At 36.9% G+C, this 17,047-nt stretch overlaps 1 protein-coding gene across 1 annotated transcript in view; it reads right to left on the reverse strand.

Annotated features, from left to right (window-relative positions):
• Positions 1–17,047, reverse strand: part of LOC150085487 (F-box only protein 9) — a 266,154-nt gene that overhangs the window by 82,158 nt on the left and 166,949 nt on the right. Inside the window, exon 8 of the mRNA XM_090373294.1 lies at positions 4,819–4,880. Coding sequence (XP_090229420.1) covers positions 4,819–4,880 — 62 coding nt within the window. The remainder of the gene's footprint in view (positions 1–4,818; positions 4,881–17,047) is intronic.

Below are 17,047 nucleotides of genomic sequence, written 5' to 3' on the forward strand. Positions count from 1 at the left end.
CAATCATCAGATGTATGAAACTCATGAACTCTATTGTGCAATTTTTGAAAATTAAATTTTTAGTAATTGCTTACTGAATATGCTAAGAAATGAATAAAATGGAAGTTTCCTGCATTTAATGGTGATTAAAAAATGTTACAATAAATTCCTACAATACATTTTGTATTGCAGCTTTCCTTCTACAATACAAAATGCCATCGATATTTCAAAAATTTTTAATACTCGATCTCTTAGTATAAATGTAACTGACAAATTTTTGAATAAAATAAATTGTTAATAACTTTTTATAAGTTACATCACCTAAAGAACAAAATTATAAAAATTACTAAGTTCAATAGTAATGAAAATAACATTGCATTATTGAGAACGATCAATACAGATTGCAAGGCAGATTGTCTGATTTTTTTTTTTTTTTTTTTGATTTGGTAGTTGTTGGCGCATCGGCTTCTGTGGCCATATTGCACCTCCCAAGGTTTTTGTAGTACTTTGATCCAAGCCCGAGGCGGGAATCGAACCCGCGACCTTTGGGTTGCCGGGCAGGCACTTTACCCACTCGGCTAGCCCGGTCAGCCAGATTGTCTGGCCTCAAGGAATTGTGTCTTTTAGCCCACAGGAGGATGTTCTGAAGGATGGCAAAATAGGTACACTCAAAGTCTGCACCAATAAGACCGCTTATAGACAGACAAAACAGGAAAGAAAATATATGCCTAGCTGCCACCCTTATTTTCTCAGAATCAACTTTTCATTAACTTATGCAAGTGATTTTTTTCAGTGCTAGAAATACCAATGTCTTTTATAAAGTCATATTACTATGTTAGTAGTGGTAAATGATGCAAAAAAGCATGCTTAATATCATTAGCCAAAATTGTCAAAATGAGTACTGCATAGAGGTGTGGAAGTCTCAATTTAAGATTGGTGTAGATCTGATGAAATGTGCACAGAAGTGAGCAATAAGAGTAGACGGGAACTAAAGAGTATTCTTACCAAGAAAGACTTCAGTTCTGAAAATTGCAGCTTTTGAAAACTAGGCACCTGCAAGGAGACCTAACTTAATTGGTTGAGCAAACTAAATGCAAATGGCCTCTTCAGTCCTTGAATGTGTGCATGATGGATGTGTGAAAATCTGGTTTCACCCAGAGAGTAACTGATTGTCAGAACAAACCAATGTCTGGTATTGTGGAAGTGCATTGTTTGAATAAATTTAGGGAGGGATCAGGCAGGGTTAGATGATGTGGTATTTTCAATGATGGATACAATGATAAAGAGTGTAATATAGAGACATTTAAATAGAAATGAAATTCTGAAGAATATAAAACAATTTTGTTTAGGGGAAAAATCATGTTTAACTAACCTGGTTAGCTATTTTGATGCAATTACTCATGCATCAAATGTAAGGTGAATGTAAGAAATAATTTCAACATTGTTAATTTAGATTTTAGCAAAACATTGGACTCAGTCTCTCATGAGAGGTGATGAGAGCTAGAACATGTTGGGATCATGGGTAAGATTCTAAGACTGACTGCAGGGTAGCTGTATATAGGGAAGAAGGCAAAGTGTTGTAATTAATCGATCCCCTTACCACAAGGATCGGTTCTAGGATCATGGTTGTTGTTTATAACGTTCTTAAGTTTATAATTTTATAATGTTGTTTATAATTTTCTTAAGACATTAATGAAGGGAAAGAAGGCAAGATGTCAAGATTGAGAAAGTGGTTAATGACTGATGCCAAGCAGCACTCCTTCAGGAAGACTTGGATAGGCTTCAAGGATAGTCAGAAAAGTAGGAGCTATGTTTTATTATAGTGTTTACATTTGGGAAATAGCAACACCAAAATAATTTATACACTTGGTGGTGTTGAATTAAAAACAGTAGAGGGAGGAATAAAGGGATTTGGAAGTTACAATATGGTTGGACATGAAGTTCTCCAAGCTGTGCAGACAAGCAGCAAGGGCAGGTCATGGTTTCCTACTGATGATTTATTGAACATCTGCTTGCAGAAACAGAGGAGGTCACAATCCCATTGTATAAAGCAACTGTAGCATTGCATTTGGAATACTGTGTCCACATTTGGAGACTGCACCTAGAAACAGATACTGAGCTTTCTGAAAGGGTCCAAAAATATGTAACCCACTTAGAGATATCTGAAAATGGACACATGTATAAGAAAAGACTTTGAATATGTAGGTTTATAATATGTGGAAAATTTTCACTGTTATAAATGATTCCAGAACTAAGGCAATAAATTCAGATTACAGGGAATAGATTTAGACTGGATTGTACAAAGTTTTATTTTAGCCGGCAAGTTGCTAATTATCGGAATAAGTTAATTCCATGGGTAGATGAGGGTGACAATGTAGGGAAATTCAAAGGTCAACTGGAAATTCAAAGATCACCAAGATAAGGAGGGAAACACATAGATAGTTTTTATATATTTTACTTTTTTATTTTCATTATCATTCCTGTTGTTTACTTTTTATTATTATTTTATTTTTGCTGATGTAACAAAAGTTGGTGGCTAGTACTAATAGTTATACTTTCTTTATGAAGCTTGCCAGTATTCATAAAATTTACAATTTAAATATATACAGGGTGTCTCAAAAATATTGGTAGAAACGTTTAGGGCGGGGGGGGGGGAGAGAAAGAGGTAACATCTAAAGGAATGTGAATCGCATAGAAACCCATAATCGGAAACGTCACTGTAAGTCAGTAGACGGCAGTGTTCATCAGTTCGCAAGAGAGAAAATTTCTGATTTACTCATTCAAGCAGTAGTCACTGCACGAAGAGCATGCATCGATATACAAACTGTGAGCTGGCAGACATGCACCTAGTGTATGGATTAGGAGAGGGCAATGGACAAGCCACTCAACAAATTTATGGAGAACGCTTCCCAGACAGACAAGTACCGGACCACTGTTTGTTTGCGTGTGTGCATCAAAATTTATGCGATTACGGGTCATTAAGAGGTAACAGGAGTAGTGCGAGCAGACCACGTTCAACGTGAACTCCCACCATGGAAGAAAGTGTGTTGAATGCCGTCCAGAATAATCCTACTACCAGCACACGTCCCGTTGTCTCTGCCTTAGGAGTGTCTCTTTGCAGTGTACAGCATGTCTGGCACGACGATTCCTTACGTCCCTTTCATCTCCAAAGGGTTCAGTTACTGCTCCCCCAAGACCATCCTGGTTTGGTTTTTTTGTTTTTTTTTTTTAAGAAGCATTAGCAACTAAGGCCATATTGCTCCGCGATATGCGGTGGTCATACCCTGACCTTTCCGCATCCTCCGTATTTGGTGGTGACAGGCTTGAACCCCGGCAAGACCATCCTGCACGTGTGGCTTTTGCACAGTGGTTTCTCAAAGAAAGTGTTCAAGACGAATTTTCCAGCCTACGTTTTGGTCACGGATGAGGCTTATTTCACTCAGGAAGGCTTATTCAATCAGCACAATGCTCATGTGTGGGCTCACGACAACCCACATGGTGTGCGCCCCCATGTGGCACAAGATCGCTTCGCAATAAATGTGTGGGCAGGTATGGTCGGTGACTGCTTAGTCGGCCCATACCTGTTACCATCCCACATGAACTCTGCTAAATATCGGATCTTTCTTGAACAAGTTCTACCAGGGTTACTTGACGATGTTCCAGCAAATGTGAGATGCAACATTTGGTTTCAACTTGACGGGGCGCCTGCCCATTATGGAAGGTGTGTTTGTGACCATTTGCACAGGCATTTTGGGTGTCAATGGATTGGGTGTGGTGGACCTGTTGCCTGGCCCCCCATGCTCACCTGATTTATTGAGCCTTGATTTCTTTCTGTGGGGGCCCTCAAATCTATCATGTATGAATCGCCTGTGGAGACGGAAATGGATCTCGTGGTGAGACTCGTCTGCGCTGCTCCTACTATCAAAGAAACTTCAGGTGTGTTCGACCATGTCCACCAATCCATGCTGCATCGGTGTCACGCATGCATCGCGTCTCATGGTGGAACCTTCGAGAATCTGTTGTAACATCATGAAATGCATCCATCTCGTACTCCATTGTTAATATTATGTCAAATAAATGTTTGCCACTAATTACTGTCTTGTGTCATTTCCGCTTCTTGTGCCTCTGCTATTACTTTCTTGTGACGTTTCCAGTTATGGGTTCTTATGTGATTCACATTCCTTTAGATGTTACCTACTTCCACTAAACGTTTGTACCAATATTTTTGAGACACCCTGTATACACTGGAGAAACCAATCTGTTTTGATTTATTTCAAAACAATTTTATTTAATTGTCTGTGTAAGGAAGTTAGTCTTCATTTAGATGACTGGCCCTAACAGATGTGAATTTTTGTGCAAATATTTATTATAAACCATAAGTATGGTCTGAAAGAAGACACAGGTTATCATGATGAACAAAGGTATGTTCATTATTATTATTAGCTATATGATGCAAGGAGGCCTGAGGCTTATGCTGCACTAGCCAAAAAAAAAAAAATTCCCGAGTTACCCTGAGAGAGAGTGAGAGGAAGAGAAGAATAATGATATTCAGCTCAGGACCCTGGGTGTGCCAAGCTCATACTTACCAGATGTGAGCACCTGGGGTTGTTCAATGCGCTGGTTAAAATTGCAACCACAACATAAGTGCATGGTCCTCTGTTTACAAACCATAAATATCAAGCAAAAGAACTGGGTAAATTATAATCACAAACTAATACTGAAAGAGGAATTTTCACTTTTCCTAACACATTTTAATATTGTAACATTTTAACAAGTGCTACTGAAAAGCAAAAAACTAATTAACTGTGCAACAACAAATATACCAATTCAATTATTCACCTCAAGCATGCTAACCTCCATATTTCAGGATCACGAGAACATAAGTAGAAACCTTTGCACACCTAAAACAAAATGAAAACAGAAATAAAATCCAAAATATTAAAAAAAGTTAGTTTAAAAAAAAAATTGCCTGTACTAGACTTTTTCTCAGCAGATTATTAAGTAAGTTCATATATGTATATATATATGTTTATCTGGATATCAATTAAAATTGAATCCTATTTATAGATATTAAATTTATACCATCTAAATGAAATAACAGAACAATCATAATAATCCTACTTAATTATATCTCTAAAAATTGAAGGAAGAACAAGCATTTCTTTTGTTGTTGCTCATTTAACATCAAACATTCAATTTTCTCTGGGCAGAAATTCTCAATATAATATAAGCAAACTTTTATCTGCTGCACTGCTTTTATTATGTTATATCCAAAATCTGTCACATTTATACTTTTCAGTTTTTTTCTTCTCAATAAAAAAAAAAATCCAGTATCATATTTGTTTCATGTATTTGTATATCCATTTTTCTGTAATTATGGTTTTAAAAAATTCAATATCAGATTTATTGGATTTGTTTCATGTATTTCTGTATAAATTTTTCCAGGGCTGTGCAGCCGGAGTTGGAGCCAGTAAAAAAAAAAAACTGGCTCCTTGGCTCCAACTAACTTGGTCAGTCATAATCATGAGGTTGGCACATATGTTATATGCTTTGATGCTTCATGGTGCAGTTTCATTTCCCTGCTATTTTTGTTTACTATATATATATAGATATATATATATATATATATATATATTTTTTTTTTTTTTTTAATGTCTAAACCAGTGAGTGGTTTTCAAATAATGCACATTTTATTATTTCAGAAATGTCAAATGTGTGGAAGCCCTCTATAATGAACAAAGGATCTAGAACAAAGTCTAATGTATTTGAATACTTTACGATCACTGAAGATGATAAATAATACATTTGCACATGCCAAGTGAATGACACTAATGGCAAGATTTTGACTTGTGGAGCAAAAATTTGCTCCATAAGTCAAAAAATAAAATTTGTGTTTCAACATATGCCCAACATACAAGCAAGTATCTTCATCAACTAGTGAAAGGCGGTCTGCAAGAGTTTGAAATAAGAAAAGATCATGTATTGTGCACTGTGACTGATAATGCCTCCAACATGTCAAGTACCATAGAGAAGTTAAATAAAGACCAATAACAGATGATGAAAGTGAAAGAGATGAATCATGGCAAGAATCCAGAATTAGAACCTGATGATGACAAAGAAGTGGAATTGGATTTAAGTGACATCATGTATGAAATTTCAAGCCTCTCAAGAGTCCAGCACATGCATTGTGGCATTCATACTTTACAGCTGGCAATTTTTGATGGCTTAGGAAGTAAACTGCTCTTGTAAGTAAGGTGAGACAGGTACTAGCTGCTAGAAAGACAAAAATAGGAGCAATAATTAAATGGCATGCTGGAAAAGTAGCAATTCTGGATCACCTACTAGGTAGAGTAGCACATATGTGATGATGGACTGCTTACTGGAACTGAAACTCATGGCATGGATGGGTACTGGGAAGCAGTCTTCCTGGTGACTAAATGGCCAGAACCAACTAAACAACACACACACACTACACTCATTTCTGGCCATTGTACATCATCACAGAGAACCATGGCTGAGATGAACTAACATTTAGGGGCTGCCTTACATAAGACACAACACATGTCCACATATTCTCATTGACATGGCCAACCCTGAACTAACACAAGTACTGTGGGACCAGGTGCAGAAACTTAAAAACTTGCTTTACCAACCACATACTACTATAAAGAAAATTCAAGGTGAAGGCTTGACTCCTGGTCAGTTCCTAAAGGAATGGAAGCCTCTGATCTACTGCCTCTCCAAACTATATGGTCCCATAGCTGAAGGTGCCATGACCTCCATGGAAGTTAAGGGAAAATCTTTATTCGGAAATGATGTAATATTAGCTGGTGTTTATGTTGATCTCAAGTACAGATGTTTATTAACAGATGGACAACAAAGCAAAGCAAAAGAAGCTTTATGTGATATAGCACTAAAAATAAGAAACCCTCAAGAATGCCCAGCCCCAGATGAAATACAAAACAATCCATCATCATCTAATACTAATTTTGAAGATGACTTTGAAGTTTGACTTTGAAAAGATTATTGACAAACAGCATAGCTCGAAAGGCTATGCTAAACTGGAATTAGAAAAGGGCATACCACGTTACTCCTATTAGTAAATTGACTAAATTCAAGTTAGAAGCATGTGTCCCTCACTGAAGTTGAAAAACTGATTGTCAATCAAAGATGTCAGTAAAAGATGCAATATTAAAGTACCCTAAAATCATATGAGACAAGTGTACAACAAGTTTTTGCATTGCCCCCTACTCAAGCCAGTGTAGAGGATTTATTTTCAGCTCTAAAAATCGTTAAATCAGATTTGAAAGCATCAATGAAAGAGGACTTGCTTGAGGCAACCTTGTTCTTAAGAACAAACTGCTATACATAATTAAAAATTTGTAAATTCAGTTTTTAAGGGAATTAAAGTTAATTTGCATGTTTTTATATGGCAAATATAAGTCAATGTTTTTTCCTATAATGCAATAATAGGAAAAAACATAATTCATTCATTTTTGTTTCTTTTGTTCATTAAATTAAAGGTCAAATTAACTGTGTATTTTTAGCCTATAATGTAAAGATCATTCCAACAGTGTTTTCATTTGTCAGTTGGGCATGATCATTGCTCACTTCGACAGTTCAAAACTAAATCAAGATTTTGATAAATTAAAGGAGCCAGAGCCACAAAATTTTCTTCCGGCTCCATAGCCCTGTATTTTTCCATAATTATGGGTTTTTTTCACAGGTTAAAGTTATAAAAACAATTATATATTCATATTTTAAGAATGGCTGCAATTCAATAATCAAAAATAGAAATAGTTTTGTACATTTCAACTAATTTTAAAGAAATAATATGAAACTATTGATAAAGAAAACCGTCACATACCCTTAATAGCACACATACACATACAGAAATACAACTAAATTCTATTCACCACTAAGCCAAATCAATTATTTTGAAAATTTCTCATAACATTATTACTAATTGGTACCATAGTAAATGATCACAGCAGTTGAATTCACAGCATAATTATTGCATTTACTTGTGAATTAAGTTAGCATGTAAGCTCAATTTCTCTGGAATCTCGGTATTACAGGTCACACTTCAAATATCACTTGAACAACAGTTTATTAATGGCAAGAATTTAAGTTCAAATAATTAACACATTTATATAAATGTTTAATAGTTAAAAATCAAATACAGTAGAACGTCCATAATTCAAACTAACTGTGACTGGGGGTAGTTCGGATTTTTGAACTTTTCAAAAGTACTGTTCAAGTAAAAGATAATGTTCCAGCAAAAAAAAATTTACTTTCAGCCATAGTGACACATATGTATAAGGTATTTAAGGTATTCTTGTTTTTTGAGATGGTCTCCAGGGTTCCCCCTATGTATCACAGTAGCGTCTGAAAAGCAAACATGCCAAAGCTGTCAAGTGTGAATAAGAGTTGGAGTGCAAAGTTTATGTGTGTGTTATGTTGAACGTTGAGTGCTGGCGTCTGGCAACTTTGCAGCAGAAGGGCAGTGAACACCTAGTTCGCTGCCCCCTGACTCCCATCCCATGCCACGTGGAGGTGTGCCAGGGGCCACTAACAGGTAAAGACTCTTAGTGGGATAACAAAAAAATCTTGTTATCCCAATAAACAAGGAAAAATGAAAAGGAAGGAACATAACGTGAGAAGTAGGGGTAAGGGAATGGATGAGAAAGAGAAGGAAAGCAAAGGGATGAAAGAAATAGGCATCCCTAGAAGAGGAAGAAAGCAAGAGATTAAAGAGTAAAGAATATAAGACCCTAATGGACAAAGCTTACACAGTTCAGTAAGGCCACAACAACCAAATCAAAAGTAAAACTAATATGCACATTATTTACAAAGCCAACAATTTAACATTTCTCTCAACTAGAGAAGAATAGACAAATCAATATTTACAGCAATAAGTAAATGCCAAATTTGGTTATCAAAACTGCAATCATTTTTGGAGATTAATTTAACCCTTCCAGGAAGGGTGCTTTCACTCTTGCACTTATGTGAAGAAATCAGAACGCTCATAATAAGGCAGTAAAGAAAACTCTAACATTCTACAATGAAGCAATAACGATAAAATCAGCTTTAGCATATACACTCCGTCCATTTTAGAGGATACAATTTAATTAACCCTATCAAGTAGGTAAACCAACACATACACCTAAAAGAGAACATAAACATACAGCACATATCCTTTCCATGCTTAAATTGTTAAGTTTCATCATACTGCCCTACAAATCAAATCTTATCTTAAATTTTGGTCCTTACAATCAACTCAAAACCAAAACAGAAAAAACACCTATTAATCACACTACTAGATACAGAAACCTAAGGATCTTGTCTCATCAACTGCCATATCTACAGCTTGAACAAACCAATCATCGATTGCCATAATACTTCTGTGAGCCAGAAGTTGAAGGGAAAGAAATCCAACCATGTACAAACCAAGTCTCATATAGAGTAACTAGGTATCAGCAGTGCAATTCAAGTTCAATAAACATAATACTCAATAACATATCACTTTTAAAACTAGTTAAACCAATCAACTGTCTGATTCAGTCTTAATATCACTCGGACTATAGTTTAACATTTTGCAATACTGCATAAATACATTTAATACTCTTTAATAAATGCATTTAATACTCTTTCCAAGATTTATTCCAGAATCATTAATCTGTACAGAAACACGGACCCTTAATTTCAGTCCAAAGATTATTTACAACTATGTACAAAATTCCATTCATGAAACAACCAACTCAATATCCTATCATTGTCTTCTATTAATCTTAGAATCAATGCAAATACATACTAATTCAAGTAATGAACTACAATTGTGTTAGTCACTTCAAGGTATATCTCTAATCTATAGATTTTCTTCTGTTAAACAGCTTATCTGCATATTCAGATGAAGCCATAAAATTATCCTTATTCTCTAAGAACCGAGTCCAATTGATTGAATCAAATATCCCAGTTAGGATTTGTAGCTCACGTTTAATATCCAAATCTATGTTACAGTCAAATAACAGATGCTCCACAGTCTCAGGAGCACGCCAATGACAGAGAGGAGAGTTGACCAAACCAAAAGAGAATAACTTGCTGTTAAGGTTCCCATGTCCTGTTAACAGAAACGTAACATTAAGACCAGGATTAAACCAGTTCATCTGTTTATTATATTCCAAGACATGAGGAATGAATTTATTTGTAATTCTACGTAACACTGATTCACTCCAGTCTTGTTGCCAATCCCTTAAAAATTCACTCCGAAGCCTAGCAATATCATCTTTTTCTGGTAAATCGAGATTCAGAAAGAAATTCAACACACGAGCTGGTAGATTCTTTCAACGATGATACTGCAGATATTAAAAAATTACCTCATATTGTACAGGTATCCTACAACAGAAAAACTGCAGAGCCATGGTCGAAACCATTCTGCAGGACCTAGACAAAGCCAAAAGAAAAAAGCACTGCGCCTGCAAAACGTATTTTCTAACTGAGCAACAATTAACTCTGGAGCCCCAGGCTCCAGAAGCATAGCAAGTTATTCGTAACATTAAACAAGTATAATATAATTTGAGAGTAGAGAGCTTAAGGCCCCCAGAAATTTTTGGTAGATTCTCTTTATTTTACCTGTTAACCTTCATCTTATGTAATACATATTTAGCATGATTAACAAAATTAAAGCAGCAGTAGTGGCATGTGATGCAAGAAAGCATGTGTATGAGCTTATGCAGCATCAGCCAACAAAAAAAAAAAAAAAAAAAATATCATACCATTCCCTCCAAATGCCTGTCCAGTTCCTCCTTAAATTTATTCAACCTATCAACTTCCACGACAGATGGAAGTTTGTTCCAGCAATTAACCACCCGCTGGCTCAAGGCAAATTTCCGCACATCTATTATACACCTGTCTTTTCTTAATTTGAATTTATGTCCCCTTAGGTTCATAATCTGAACAAGTGGAAGGATCCCATCAGAATTCAGCGTGCTCAACCCATTCAAGGCCATATACACCTCAATCAGATCACAGCGCAGGTGCCTAGTCTCCAGCCACTGCAATTTGCAGAACTTAAGCCTCTCTTGGTAAGAGGATCCTTTCATTTCCCTCACCAATCTTGTTGCCTTTCTCTGTACACGCTCAAGTAAATCTACATCCTTCCTAAAATGAGGCCTCCAGACCTGTACGCAGTACTCAAAGCATGGCCTGACCATTGCCTTATACAGAGGGATAATCACCTCCTTTTCCCTGCTAGCAAAATTCCTATATATCATTGACAAAACCCCATGATCTGCCCTGGCAGCCTGTTTGCATTGCTCAGAAAACTTCATATCTGACTGCACAATTTTTCCCAAGTCTTTTTCATTTTCTACCACCTTAAGTGTAGTACAACACAGTTGGCACGTTTCTCTGGGGTTACTTCTACCCATAGGCAGTACTTTGCATTTGTCAAGGTTAAACTTCAGTTGCCACTTCTTAGCCCATCTGCCCAAATTATCTAGATCCTGTTGCAGTAGCACACTGCCATTACTGTCATTAACAACCGTGCCAACCTTTGTATCATCTGCAAACTTCGACATTAAGCCTGATATACCCTCATCAATATCATTGATAAATATACAAAACAACAGTGGACCCAACACCGAACCCTGTGGGACTCCACTAATAACATTAGTCCACGAAGAGTAGCACCCACTGATTACCATCCCCTGTCTTCTCCCACTTAACCATCCTTTTATCCATTGTAGCAACTTACCCTTAATACCATTCTACTCCAATTTGTACAATAGTCTTTCAAGCGCAACAGTATCAAAAGCTTTCCTGAAATCCAAATATATGATATCAAAATTATTTTTTGCATCCAGTTCCTTTGTAACCACATCATAATATCCTATAAAATTTGTCAGACAAGACTGTCCCTTAACAAACCCATGCTGTGTCTGAATTATTGCTGCAGTCTTGTCTAGATGATCCTGCAATGCATCTTTAACCAGTGACTCCATTATTTTACCCGGAACAGAAGTTAAACTAACTGGTCTGTAATTACTTGTGTCACCCTACGATCCCCCTTTGTGAATTTATGATACATTTGCACATCTCCAGTCCGTGGGAACCTCCCGAGTCCAAGGATGCTCTCATAATTATGGCTAAGGGTTTGCTTAGTTGCTTTGCCGCCTCCTTTAATATAACTGGATAGATCCCATCCTCCCCAGGTGATTTTCTTATGTTTAACTTCAACAATTTTTACTCCACTTTGCTCTCAGTTATTACAAAATCATTAAGTATCCTACTACAATTTGATAACCTTCTGCCATTTTCAAACCTTAATAACTCCTCATGTGTGAATGTAGATGCAAAATACTCATTCAGTTTGTTTGCTATCTGAGCAGGATCATCAACAGTCGAACCATCGATGTCAAGTGGACCAATCAGATTCAATCCCTTCCTTTTAGAGTTCACATAAGTAAAGAAATCCTTGCTGTTTTTCTTAGCATCCTTTGCCAAAGATTTCTCGTAATCTGCCTTCGCCTGCCGAACCTCCTTTGTAACTTGATTACAGACTAGCTTATATCTGCCATAGGCTTCTGTGTCGCCTGATAATTTATATGCATCCCATGCATTTTTCTTCTCTGTCACGAGTCTCAATAGTTCATTTGATAACAATTTAAGCCTAAATCTTGAACAATATTTCTTAATATGTATGAAACTTTTAGTAGCTTCCACGATTAATTCCTTGAATGCTTCCCACTTAGAATTTACTGTTGGTAACATCGTCAGTTTATCCCACTGTACAGAATTTAAAAACTTTCTGAGACCAATGTACTCACCTTTACGGAAGCAAAAACCCTTTCCTTTACCCCTGATGGTAATTATATCTTTAAGTAAATCCCACATCAGTACACTGTGATCACTGCCACCTAGTGGTTCCTTTATCTGCAAATTCTTAATACACGAATGATCACTGCTGATAACCAGATCAAGAGTATTACTCTCTCTGGTTGCCTCTCGAACATGCTGCTGCAGAAAACAATCATCCAATAAAGCCACAAAAGTCTGACTAGTGTGTGAGTGACCAACCCACAAGTTCCAGTCAATATCTGGGAAGTTAAAATCCCCCATTATAAGACATCCTGATTTACTGGCCCACTCTATTTCTCTGTATAATTGTTCATTGTACTCATTCGAGTCATTAGGCCTATAACACACTCCTACTCTTATTTTTGCTTTCGCAGTGCTTATGTCACACCAAACTGACTCAACAGTGCACTGTTCATTTATATTAACTGGGTGCACTTCTTTTGATGTTATGTTTTTCTTAATTAACAGCATAACACCTCCTCCCTTTCTATCCTGTCTATCTTTTCTGTACATATTGTACTCCCCAAATTCCAGTTCTGCATTCCTTATATCTGTGTGACACCACATCTCTGCTATCCCAACAATATCTGCCTTTGATGTCTTGACCAACACTTCAAATTTATTTACTATACTTCTAGCATTGGTGTACATGCAAGCATACATGCTCCTATTCCTATTCCTATACCCTAACACATCCCATATACCCACCTATTTCAGGATGACTGCCATCCATCCCTGAAACCCCCAACACCCCTCGCTCCAGATTGCTACTTAATAGAAGTTGTGCAAGAATCACCTTCACCTCTGCCTACAGCTACTGTTAAACTATTAGTCCTTGTATCCCCCCAAGCTATCAGTTTTCCGACCAACCTAACACTGCCTTGATAGCATCAGCAAATATTCTTGTACCCTTTCTATTTAAGTGTATCCCATCCCTGTAGAAGCAGTCTCTCCTGTTAACAAGTACAGACCAGTCTGAAAAAAATTCTATCCCTTGAGCCTTGCACAATCTTTCCAGGGCCGAATTGATCGACAAGGCTCTCATCATATACTCCCTCCTATCGTGTCTGAGCAGACTTGCAGACACTTTCAAATTCAACCTTAATTCTCGGCTTTTGTTCAACAGTGACCTGTACTTGTTAAGTAATTCTGCCGGTCTCCTACTCTTAATATCATTAGTGCCAACGTGTACAACTATATCACCTTTTGTGCCCTTAAAAGATGATATCCGCTCTACAACATAAACCTTTGCCCCTGGCAGACATACCCTGGTCCTGTTCCACCTATTCTTTTTACAAAGCATGTTACCCGTTTCCCTGACAATAGAGTCACCAACAACTACTAGTTCCTGTGGGACCAGCACATTCTGCCTTAGGGGTTGCCGCTGTGTTGTGTGATGAACCAAGTGCAAGCTCTGGCATTGATGTGGGCAGCTGAGAGCTTGATGGGCCTCTCAATTTAGATCTTTTGAGGGCATCCACCCTGTCCTTCAAACTCTCATATAGTCACCCAACATAATTCCCAAATATTTATAAGTACAAGTAATTTTAATTGCTTCACCATTAAGCTAAATATTGGGGGGGGGGGGTGATATAAATTTAAGCAGCCTTTTAACAACATCTGATTAGTTTTAGGGATTGAAATATTTAATTAATATGTTAAACAACAACAATTTAAGCCATCCAATATATCATTAGCTTTAATACGTTTAATTCTGGCCTTGATTTTCCAAAAATTAACATAAGATCATCGGCGTAAGCAATTTTTAGAACTTTATCCCGGTTCCCAGAGAGCTACCCATCAAGGACCACGTTCCAGCAAACAGGGCCGAGAATGGATCGCTAAGAGCAGCCACCCCTAGTGATAGGTCAAGTCACAGAACAATAACCTGAAGTAACAGAAACAAATCTATCACTAAAGTACTTGAAATAAGCTGGTAAATAGGCACAGAGACCCTGGCCTCCCAAATCCTTCCCAGGGCATTCTGCCACCAGTGTCAAAGACCCCTTTGAAGTCCAAGAAGAGGCTGAGGACATATTTAGACTGTGAAGAAGAAACTAAATCCATGATCTTTTTAATTGCAGCTATTGTGGTCATTCCTTTTGTAAAAAAAATTGCATTTTTGCATTTAACTTCTCAGCCAAATAATAATTTTGAAAACCTTATTACAATTAATTTCTCTACAACCTTACCGAGAAGGGTGATAGGCCTATATGAAGTAGGTACATTTAGCGGCTTGTCGGAATTCTTTAATAGCAGTTTCAGATTTGCCAGTTTCCAAGATTTTGAAACATTTAAACAAGTATTTAGTAAATTTATTATGAGTTTAGGCCAGACCTTCCAAACTCTTTTCAACACTGCTATTTCAAGAAGGTCAACTCTGGGACATTTTCCACCTTTCATTGTGTTTATTGCATTCTCAATTTCAATTTGTGAAAAAGGATCCTCATAACTGTTGCCGACATAGGTTAAAAGGCCAAGTCTCATTATAGCCTGTCCATTACTTTCAGGGACCGTAACATCTTGATGAACAATTCCATCAAGCAGAGCATTGACAGAATCGGACCAAGTAAGTGTTTCAACATTATCCAAAGTTACAATAGAAGAAAAAGTTTCGCCTGGATGTATTTTCTCACAGACCAATTTATATGGTAAACCCCAAGGGTCATCTTTAAGCTTTGATTCAACTAACCTATCCCAGGCTGAACACTTTTCCCTGTAGATACTATTAAAATATGCTCTCCTTGCAGCTTTATACAGTTTCTCAAGACACTTAACCTCCTCCAGAGATCTATTACCTCTTTTAGCACATTGATAATTTCTGCATGCTGTCTTTAAATAAATTTTTTCTGAGAGATGTGAGTCCCTAGGACCACCAGGGAACAAAATTTTTCTTATACTTTTTCTTTTGTAAAGAAGCATCACAAACTTTGCTTATAAGTTTTTGTACTTCCACCTCCTGGGCACTGGCAGTTAACTGCCAGTGTAGGTTATTTTTATTCTGCAACCTGGTTTTAAATCTAATTTTTACTGTGTGTTTCAATTCTTCTACTGTAATTCCATGATCAGACAAATTTTTGCCATAAAGATCATCTAATAAGTCAGAGTCAGAGACATCTTTATTGATGTCATAAATTATTAACGTAGGATTGAGTTTCTTTGGTAGGTCCACAGACAAATTTAATTCTTTAAATTTATTACAGCTTTTAAGTTTATCTAGATCATTCTGTGGCACAGTTTCTATCAATATACCTTTCTCACGAACCTTTCTCACTGATCTTATTTTTAACTGTTTAAATTCATATTTAAAGTTTTTTGAGACTTTCTGTCTCATCTCTTCTCTAGTTTTGCAGGTACTATTCTGTCCTGCTCTTACAATTACTATGTTGTTGTTGGTTTGTTGTTTAATAGCACAAGGGTTGCTAAGGCCATATTGTGTCTGATTCTATTTACTACTGCAGTTGAAATGTTAAAATCTGTTTAATAATCATGTCTTCTTCAAAAACGCAACAAACTCAGCTAGATTTGCATTGTCTCCAATCAGATGAGATAATGTTAAAGGTTCTTGCAGATGTGAAAGCGATGTGAAAATTGTGTTTCGAGCATTAATGTATTGGTTACAATTTAGTAGGATATGCTTCACCATAAGTGCAGTCTGACAATATGTACAAAAAGGCAGATCTTCCCCCATGAGCAGATAAATATGGGTTAGATGCATGGGTCCAATACGCGGTCCTAGCCAGGATCACCTCCTCTTGCCTATTTGATGTCATGCTTGATGCTCACAACTTAGGTTCCAGTTTGAATTGCAGCAGCTTATTACCACCCTGAGCTGGCCAGATCTGCAACCATTGTTCTTCACAGACATTTTTTATGACTGATTGTAGTCTGTATACAGCACTTGGTAGTTAGGACAGCACGCAGTGGTCGGATTTTTAGCGGCTTTATCTGCATGTTCATTTCCTTCAATGCCTACATGAGCTGGTATCCAACAGAAAGTAACTGATTGGTTAGCAGCATGTAACACAATTATCTGATTTGCTTCAATATGGGGCAGATGGTCTTGGATGAATTTTTTAATGCTGTTATTGCACTCAAAGAGTCAGAATTCATCAATGTTTGCTTACAGGACAGATCAGTTACATGATCTAGAGCTATCTTTATAGCAAAATGTTCAGCAGTATAGACAGTGCATTCCTTTGGAAGGGAC

This window comes from Mastigoproctus giganteus, chromosome 5, assembly GCF_048544385.1.
Source record: "Mastigoproctus giganteus isolate SK-2022 chromosome 5, ASM4854438v1, whole genome shotgun sequence".
In the NCBI taxonomy this organism is placed as follows: domain Eukaryota; kingdom Metazoa; phylum Arthropoda; class Arachnida; order Uropygi; family Thelyphonidae; genus Mastigoproctus; species Mastigoproctus giganteus.